We start from the raw sequence: 9,985 nt of genomic DNA on the forward strand, positions 1-9,985 counted from the left end.
CTTTCCCCGCTGTGGAGCCATCCCAGCACAGCCGGGCACTCAGCTCCCCTCTGCCCGCTGACAGACACCCAGGGCAAGTCCTTCCCCCCAGAAATCCAGAGGGAACACATCCTTCACCTGAGGAGACAGATAAAATGTATTTGTCAAGGAAACATTCCCCTGTAAGGGCAAAAGGGGAAGATGAGAATATCACTAATGGGAAAGGAAAGCTGAGGTAATTCTCACTGTAAGGAGTCTGAAAATACACACAGCAACTTCTGAGTGCTACAAACCTGGAGACCAGATCAGATCCATGTGCACAAGGCACAGCTGCAGGTCCCCAGACCTGGTGCCAGGGAGAGAGTATAACACATCCGCAAATGACCCTCCCTTTCTAAAGATAAACAGCAAATCATGCTGATTGAGCAGCCTGTAGTACAAACTCCATTTTACTGTCTGGTATTTTTTAACTAGATATGTGTATATATTTTGTATTTTTATTCTTTTTCTTAGTCTCTGAAATAAAATATGTATGGTATTTATCTTTCTCTGGTATGATATCCACAGAACAAATTCCTCCTCTGCTAACGGCACATCCTTAGGAGCCTTTTTTCCAGGGTGAAATTGAAATCAAGCTCAGACTTAAAAAATACATCAGAAAAAGCTGAAATTCTATCCTGGTTGGAGGCCAGATCCTGGCGACTGCCAATACCCTGGTTATGGTGGAAAAGATGATAAAGTGAAGTGGAACATCAGCTTCCTCCCATGTGATGATAAAGACAAGCAACACGGAGTGTGGAGAACAAGGAGTCAGCTCTGGGGAGATTTAAATTAGGCTCATCCATCATGCTGAACCTTCCTGCAAAGATTCTGCTCTGTCACCACACGCTTTCTTGCAGCACTTTATCCACAGAGGCAATCTGAGGGCAAGGAGGAACTTCCATACTCTGCAATTCCCATCTCTGTCAGCTGGAGGTGTCACCCGGACACAGCACCCAGGACAGAGCTGGGTCTGTCCCCCGTCAGTGAGGGTTGGTTTGGGGCTTTCCTCCAGAACTGACCTGGACAGCTGAGCTACCGAGCAGGCCAGAACAGCTCACTCACATGAAACACCCTGAGGATAAATGAAAACTTCACACACTGTAATTCCCAGGCCATTTCTCCAGCCGTGCATGGTGGCTGCTGGAACAGGTCTGTACTGGTAAAATGCAAATTAAATAAATAAATACTTAATTTATAAGCATGATTCATCAGAGGTTTCATCTTCTACAGCAAAGAAACAGATGTTCTATTGATGACACTTCATTAGAGAGATAAATGGGGTCACACACGTATCTCTGTTCACATCCATCTGCATAATAGACCAAACATTAAGATTTGAATTTCACATGGTGCATGTGGCTCTTAGAGCAGCCTCAGAGAGTCTCAACGCCCAGAGCCAACTCACCCACCTCAGACTGCCTTAACAGCCAAGGAACTCCAACTCTGCTCAGGAAAGCAGAAGGTTGGGATTTAACCGTGGCTATTTAGGAGACAGTTTCATTGGGAACACAAAAGAATACTGGATTTTAAGTCACTGGATGGCAGTGATTTTTGATAGGTATCCACCATAATACAGTATCTGACATGAAGACGCAACTCAAAGCAGCAGTGACAGCAAACTCTGGAACCACTGTTCTTCCTCCAGGTCCACTTAGGGAGGGTTAGGATTGGGGATAGGTTCAGGGATAGCTGAGAGGGCTTTTCTGATTTTCCAGATGTTTATGCAGGAGGCCTGAGAGTTCCCCAGCTAACAGAAACAAGTCTCCTTCACTTTAATACGCAATAATAGAAGATAATGCTTACAAACTGAGTGCTATTTTTCCCCCAGATGTTGTGGCTTTGCCATGTGTGGATCTGAGTGCGTGCACAGGCAGCTGTGTCAGGTACATCAGCTCTGCACACCTGGGCAATGCACCCCTGTGCCCTAAATCCAGCTGAGAATCCATCCCTGCTCGCTGCTGTTCCCCATCCATCTCTCCTCTGGCTGCTCAGACTCTCTTAGCAATTGTTTCACTATTAGAAATTGTGGAATATAAATCCTAATTTATTGTGACTGATCCTTTTATTTCCTCTGGGGGTGGGTGGGTTTTTCTGCTCCTCTCCCACAAACCTGCTCTGCAAACACTCGCAGGTGGCAGCTGCACACACTCACTCTGCAGTTTTCAAGCAAACACCATCAGTGCCAAGGAGAGACAAGAAACATTAAAAACCAGTCATGTTTTCACTTCCCAACCTATTTTTGAAATAGGAGGGAGCAGGAGGATGTTCTTACCTACACCAACACTGACATTTGCATTTTCCATCCTAAAAAATATGCCAGAACCATGTTGGAATTCCTCCCTCCACTACTGCCCTGCAGTCACTCTGAGGAGCAAATGGGCACTTGAACAGCAACACTGCAACCCTGCAGAACAATTCATCAATTTAGTGACCAACATTCACCCTTCTGGGGAGGTTAATGCACCCCATTCCACCCTCTGAAATTTTATTTTGGTGCTCACCCAAATTTCTGCTGATCCTAGAAGCAAAGTTATGTAAATGAACACCAAATGTTCTCACTTCAAACACACCAGCCCCATCAAAATGTGTTCTTGTCTAAGGGTATAAAGGTAATAATTGGTAACCTTTGACTGCTAAAAATGTAAAGGGAAAATATCTTTCATTTAAAACTTGCTCGTTTGGTTACCATGGACACTGCTTAATCATGAAGGATGACTATTACTTGTTCCTATAGAAACCAAGGAGCTTAAGAAGCATCCTGTAATTTAACTCCAGATGCCAAATTTTACACCAGTCCACCTATTACCACATTTGGGTACTTCAGAACAAGCCCAGCCTTGATCTCCGACTCTAAAAGAAATTCAGTGATGCAGAAATGCTGTAAGAAATCAAAAATATGAGCACATAAGGTATAAAAGAAACTTGCACTTCACATAAATTGGTTTCTTCAAAAGGAAACATTAAGTGCTCAGCATCTGAGGATTCCTCTTTCAGTGCAAATGTTAATGAAGCAAAACTTTGTCGTCTTTATTCCTGTCCATGTTCTCCAAGTCCATACAATTGCAGGGCATGTTTTTCCTCCAACTGAATGCTTCAATGCTCAACTTCAGATGAACTTCTGGAGCAATGTGAGAGGCTGGGATTCCTAATGAACCTCCGGGAGCTGACTGTGGTCCCAGCCTGGCTCTCCAAACCAGACCTACTACAAAGACATGCCCCTCATGCAAGGAAAAAACCAATGGACAGCACAAACCTTCCAAATTCAGGCCATGTGTTGCTCTAACCAGTCTTTTAGAGTTTCTGCTTATTAATAAAACCACAACACTTGTCTGGCACTGCTCATCACCTCAAAGCTTTACCTTCAGCACCAAAGAAACATTAGTCAGAATCTCTCTCTCATGTAGGTCTGGAGGAAAAAAGCTTCCAGAAATTACCTGTGGCTGACACTGTTCCTTGACCCCCACCGGCTCTAGGTGGGGAATGGATTCACAGTTCTCAAAGGCCATCTATTTTTACATTCTCTGATGCCCAAAGGGGCCCAAGGGAACTCAGTGTAAAAGCCTGACCCTGAGGCTGCACAAACCAATGACAGGAGTAGGGAGTTCTGGGGCTTGTGCACCTTTTCTAATAAGCATATACACAAACACACAAACAATTAATGTCTAACTAAAATATTCTCTGGAGTGTTGCAAAGGAAAGCAAACTACCCTCAGTAGCGTCTGAGCTGAAAAAAGCAAAACTGATAAAGCCCAAATGAGAATGTTCCCTGACCCAGCTCATTCCTGTCTCTGTTGAGAGCAGAGTGAATTAAAGGATTAGAGAGTGCCTTCAGTGCACTAACTTAGGGGATTAGTGGCACACTAGAAGACCTTCAAGGGAAATACAGGTTTAAAAGCTTTAAAAGGCAGCTCCGTGTCTAAATTGTTTGGACTGCCACAGCTGTAAGGACACAAACTTACTCTAATACATGAGTGATCATGAAAAGTCTGCTGAAAGCCCTCTAAGCATGTTTTTGGATGCAATTCTAGTTTGGACTCAGAGCAGGGTTTTTAACCTCTTTCTCATTTATTACCTATGGCTTGTAGATAAAACCTCATTCTGTATTACTCGAGAGCAAATCTGCTACTTATTTCCTTTCAGAGCAGTCAGCCCCTCCTAGGAACACTGTCAGGGGAAAAGGAGGGTGCTACCAGCAGGAGAGGGCTGTAAACAGAGATAAAGATGAGCAAAAAGAGACAGTGCTCCTCAGAGATTCCCACTGGGGCTTCCCAGGGGAAGTTTTACAACTTGATTCATTTTTGATCTCGTAGGAATTTTTCACAGAGAACACTCACTGAGTGTGGATGTTCCTGCATTTCTGACATGTCTGGAGGAGGTGGGGCAGGTCAGTGTTTGCTGTAGGAGCAAAGGGAGTCAAGGCACTGCTGCCACCTCGCTCCTGCTGGAGGGGCAGTCCAATAATCTTGCCTCAAATAAATTCACTCTAAATTTTTGCTTATTAAAGGGATTCTGAGATTTAAGCATTGTTTAATATCAAAACAATTCCAGAATTCCTCCATCATGCACCACTTCCCAAGTCATTAAATTTAGTCTCGATTTTTACTAGACAATGAAGCATTGAGCAAACACAGCAAAGTCTCAGCTGGAGCACTGCTGCTAAAAATAGCACAGCTGCCAGTGAATATTTCCTATAAACAGCACAGCTTAAAACATTTTGCATATCTTTTCTATGGGCATCTGTCAGCCATGCTGTTAAAATTTCAATGAAAGACTGCAAGACTTCTGTGGTGAAACAGAAAATGCCACAAAAGAGATTTGAAAAACAAAGCAAGAATCATTAAAAAGTGCAAAGCAGGAAGGTCTCCTTTTCCTGGCATTTAAAAGACACCACCCTTGGAAAAAAAAAAAACAACCAAGCCCATTGCTAATATTTATGACTGGGTTCCTCACTTGCCTTCTCCCAGCCCTTAAATGAAAAACAAAGTCCTGCAGAGGTGGAAAGGGAGAAATTCCACATGGCATTCCTTGTCCAATATCACTTTTTGTTAACGTACTGCAGAACAGATTTTCAGCTAGGAAAGATTACTGAGAGGTGAGTGCAATTTCAGTTGGCTTTAAATATAATAAAACCTCCTTAGTTGTTATGTCACTCTGGGACATGCTGGGACAATTTTCCAGTCGCTGCTTCCCCTGTCCCAAGCGAGTGCCTGAACCTCCAAGGTATTGATTATTTGGATATAAGCTGATCTCTCATTTATCACTTAAAAGGTTTTGATTTCATGAAACAGAGAGAGAAAGACTAAATTCCAGCTGTTTTCAACAGATGTGTATCTGAATAGCCTGTGCTGAGAAAAAAACCCAGCCTGACCTTGGCCTCCCAGCTCAGTGTTTGGTGCACTGAAATTCTGGGCTTTGCTGAAGATCAGTCAGTTTTCGCTTCACAGCAGCCATCAAAGGAAAGGAAGAAGAAAGCCTGTTTAATAAAAATCCTTTTCATAAAACATCTTGAAAAGCATCTGTGATAAACAGAACTCAGAGCAAGACATTTGTGTCTGAGGCTGACAGAGACAGAAGTATCACGAACACTGAACCTTCAAGATCAGGAACTCCAATGTTCTCAAATACTCAGGGCTTTGATGCCAACTTTGATTGCCTACAGAGTTTTACACAAGAAAGCCCTGAAGCCAAAGCTGCATTTGGCTCAGAGATGGGACTGTGAATGGAGCGCCCATGAGTGGTTTCTATCAGCAAAGGGAATTTTCAGAACACTTCCCACTGACTCCCACTCCCTCATTGTGTCCATGAGTAAGGAGAGGCAGAGAGACCCTGAAGAAAGCCACAGACCCAAGTGCAGCCACAAGCAGGTGTTGCTGTCCCCGAAAATTTTCCTTTTCCCCTCAATGCCTCCCAAGCACCTTCCACTACATGAGATGGATCACCTGGGAATAATCATAATTACTGCCACGATTCCTCCCACAGTCCCACACATCTCTGAGCTGAGCAGATGGCCCAGGGGTTCTGCAGGTAGTTTTTTTATCTAGCTAATGTTTACCTGCAGCATGTCCTGACTCTCTGTGGAGGGCAGAGCCGGGGGTTTCAGGCACTGCCCTCATTCCAGCAGAGATTAACAGTACAGTGAAGCCTGAATGCTTTACCAACTCTCAAACAGCCATGGTTTAAACGTGCTGGAGGCAGGATCCCATCAGCCTCCTCAGAGCAGCCCTCCCCTCCTGCTCAGCTCTGCTCTCCCCACCAGCGTCACTGTTCAGATATTCCAGCCTGTCCCAAAGGCACAGAGTGACAAACACACTGAAATGTGATGAATGTGTTAAAGGCACCAGGGCTGACCAGACAGCTCCAGAACAGAGGATGCCATCACATGAACCATTGAACAAGCTGCTGTCACTGCCATCAGCTCAGTCCTGGACGTTTTTGCACACGCTGCAGCAGATTGGCTCCATCTGGAGTCCCAACACAAAGCTCTCCCCTCCTTCCCTTAGATCCTTGCACAGAAAATGCAAACTCTGCTCACTTTGCCCAGCTAAAAGCACCACAGCAGCACTTTCCTGAGGGAGTGGCTCTCTCTGCACCTCAGGAAGCAAAACCCATTTCCCAAACTGGGTCTCAGCCCTCACAGAGCCGTGCAAGCTGTAACCCCAGCCTGACTTTTCCTGCTGTTCCTGGGGCAGGATGGGCTCCGTCCCTCCATCCCTACCAAGGGCTGGCAGCAGCAGCAGCAGCAGCAGTGTCAGAAGGGCAGGTGTGGGTGGGTGGCAGTGCCTCTGGGGGGAGAGTGGGCTGTGGCAGCATGTAAGTACATGCTTTCAAACACAACTCCTGTGTGTTCAGAACCTGGTGGATACAAAGCAGAGGGGGCTGGAAGAGGGCTCTGACTCACAGCAAACTGGCAGCACCTCAGACTCCGGGGTGCTCCAGCCTGAGCTCCAGCACCAGGCATTCATCATCTGGGATGGAGGGAGCACAGGGAATGGTCCCACATGGGGACAGGGATCCTGTGCCAGCAGAGATCTCCTCCTCCCTGGTAAATGTGTAAGGATTGCCCGACCCCCAGCCTGGTCCAAAAGCATGCTGAGCATCTGACATCCCTTGGAAAAGATCAACTTCCAGGTATCACTGCTCCTCCAGCAGAGCCACAGGCTCACCTGGGCCCTGTGGGGATCTTGGCAAAGGGTCCAGAGACTGCAGAGTGCAACAACTGCCAAGAGGATGTCTGGGAAACACACATGTGGCAAACCAGACATTGCCAATTCCTGTGAAGTAACTCCAGCACGCCTGAATTTATGGCAACCTCCCACTAAGGATTCCTGATCTCCGAGTATCCCAGCCAGAGACAGCAAACTCCACTGTGCATCAGCCTTTGAGGAGGGGGCCCTCAGCTCCATGCTTCCTCCAGACTTGCAGGGTTTGGAATTCAACACTACATCACCCCCCAAGATCTAGAACTTCATTCTGATTTCTGCATTTTCCACAGCCCCCAGACCCCTACAGCCTCCTGTTCATCGTTCTTCCAGTGGAAACAAAACTGTCAAGGAGAGTTCCTGTTGCATTATTCCAGCACTTCCATCACCCTGCCCAGCCTGGACCAAGTTCCCCTCTGACCCACTGCGTGGCCTGGCTGCGTGACACCACCACTGCACAACAAAAACCTATAAAAAATAAAGAGAAAATTCTCATGCAGCTTTGCAAATCTCTTTCATATCTACAGATAAGAGGAGCTCAGCTAGTGCTGAGAGGCAGGAATCCCAGAGAGAAACACAAAATACTCAAGGAGAGATCAACAGCAACAAGATTTCAGCTGGTTCAAATCCAATTTCTTACAAACTTTCGGGCTGATTCCCATTTCTATCAAATCTGCCTGTATATTCTTCGTGTTCCTGACAAATTATGCCATTAAGTTCACATTGGGTTACCTAAAAGAAACTAAACACATTTAGTTTGTCACAGTAACTGAAATGACAGTAAAATATTTTGGTTTTGTGCAGCACACAAATAAAGAGGGAAAGGGAACTGGGACATGTTTGGGAGTTTACAAATGCTCCTCCCTGACAGGCAAAACAACAAAAAAAATAATGCAAAGAAAACCGCTGTCTGCTTAAAGGAAAAGCTGAAGCTCAGGGACTGATTCAGCTTCCTATTGTTTTCTCAGCAGTGATTCAAAATCCTTAAAATTGTCCTGAGTGCCAGGAAAAGAGGAAAGGGGACATTGCACTGAGCTAAATCTCGCAGTGCTAAAGTTGAGTTTAAAATCTACTTCGTAAATCAGAATTAACTGCAGTGAGACAAGTCCAAGCCTGGATTTGCACAGACACCTGATGCAAAGTTGCAGTTGTGCTTTTTACTCACACAATAAGAAGAAAAAAAGGAATTATTTTCAGTTAATGGCTTTGATTAAGCTCACAGCATGATAAATATATCAGGACTGCTGCACTGGAGGGAAAACACAACCCTCTTTCCTCCTTTCTGAAAAAATTCAATAGGAAAACACTCCCAGACTCCCACTTTTTGGCTGCTTTAAGAACAGGCAAAAGACCCAATAAACAGTTATTTCACACTAGAAGAGAAAGGCAGAATAGCTTATTTTAAAAATGCAACTGGGTCAGGAGCTGCCTCCAGTAGAAGGAATGGGCTGCCTGTGCCCTACAGAAAGATTCCTCTGTGGACCTCCCTCCTGCTGATGAGGACAAATAGGCCCTTTTAGAGAAGGATTTTTAAAAGTGCAAAGTGATTTGGGGCTTCAAGTCCCACAGGTTTCTGCAATGCCTTGGGAGCACAGTCTTTAGGCTCTTTGGAAAATCCTACCCCTAAACTGTTCTCAGCTTTGTCATCTCAACCCCCTGGTGACACTCGGCTCATGAAGAACAAGAAGTTCCAGCAATACATCTCTGCAGAGAGACACCATCTCCTAGGCACGGCTTTTCAAAGCTCTGTAAGCATCAATTAGGCCTCCAAACATCTCGGAAAAGTAGTTACCTTAATTACACAAAACTGAAAAGCTGACCCGTGGTTAGCTGGAACGCCTGGGTTAGTGACATTACACTTAGAGCAGCCACGCCTGCCCCGAGTCCCTCGCACACTGACCTTGTGCAGAGCCCGACCCGCTCCCGGGGCGCGGGGCCACTGCCCATCCTCGCCCGGCTCATCCTCACCTACCTACGGCGCGGGCGCTACCTGGCAGCGGCGGCCGCGGGCTGCGCAGCGGCAATTAAAGAGAACTGTGGTTGCAATTACCCCTGCTAAGCCTGTTCCGGCTGCGGGATCTGCTTCGCTGTCTCTGAAGTCGTGACCTCCGGAGCAGTCGGTAGTAGTAAGACGGTCTCCCGGAACTTTTCCTGCTGTTCATGGACATTTTTGGATCTATTTTACACATACACACATGCAGGCACAGGTTCGCTCTCCCCTCTGGCACAGGAGCAAAACAGTCCCAGCGTTTTAATGAACTGGAGGGTGGTTCTTTGGAGTGGAAAGGGAGAGGGGGGAAGAGGAACTCTTCACCTGACACATTTAAAAAGAAAAACAACGAGAAGAAAACATAAAAGAGAGAGAGAGACGGAGAAAAAGCACGCGGCACCGGAGTGCATGTCTCAGCTGAGGGAGGACTCGCAGCGAGCAAGATAAACTGTGCTAACAACTCCTGCCCCCAAAAAGATAAGCCTGCTGGAGTAGTAATAGGAAGCCAGAGCTGGCCTGGGCTCCTGAAACGTGAAGCATAGGCTGGAAGAAATCCTGGACTGGATTGGGAAACGTTGCGTTGGGGAAGGGGATAATGATTTCCTGGCCGTGGGACACATGTTAATAATCATCATGGAGCAAAAGCCCCGGAAAATAAAGTGAAATTTGAGAGGGGAAAACTTTAATTAGAAGTTGAATGAACAGAGCTCCAGACTTCCCTGGAGGCCCATTTCCTTTCAACATTCAAACTGAGTTATAGCACATCCCACAAATT

The 9,985-nt window shown here is 45.9% G+C and overlaps 1 protein-coding gene across 1 annotated transcript in view; it reads right to left on the reverse strand.

The window, feature by feature from the left end:
- Positions 1-9,647, reverse strand: part of DAB2IP (DAB2 interacting protein) — a 138,154-nt gene extending 128,507 nt beyond the window's left edge. Inside the window, exon 1 of the mRNA XM_017745394.1 lies at positions 9,271-9,647. Within this exon, the coding sequence (XP_017600883.1) occupies positions 9,271-9,409 (139 nt within the window). The 5' untranslated portion in view covers positions 9,410-9,647. The remainder of the gene's footprint in view (positions 1-9,270) is intronic.
- Positions 9,648-9,985: the final 338 nt, after the last annotated feature.

The sequence above is a fragment of the Corvus brachyrhynchos genome, unplaced genomic scaffold (genome assembly GCF_000691975.1).
Source record: "Corvus brachyrhynchos isolate BGI_N302 unplaced genomic scaffold, ASM69197v1 scaffold59, whole genome shotgun sequence".
In the NCBI taxonomy this organism is placed as follows: Eukaryota; Metazoa; Chordata; class Aves; order Passeriformes; family Corvidae; genus Corvus; species Corvus brachyrhynchos.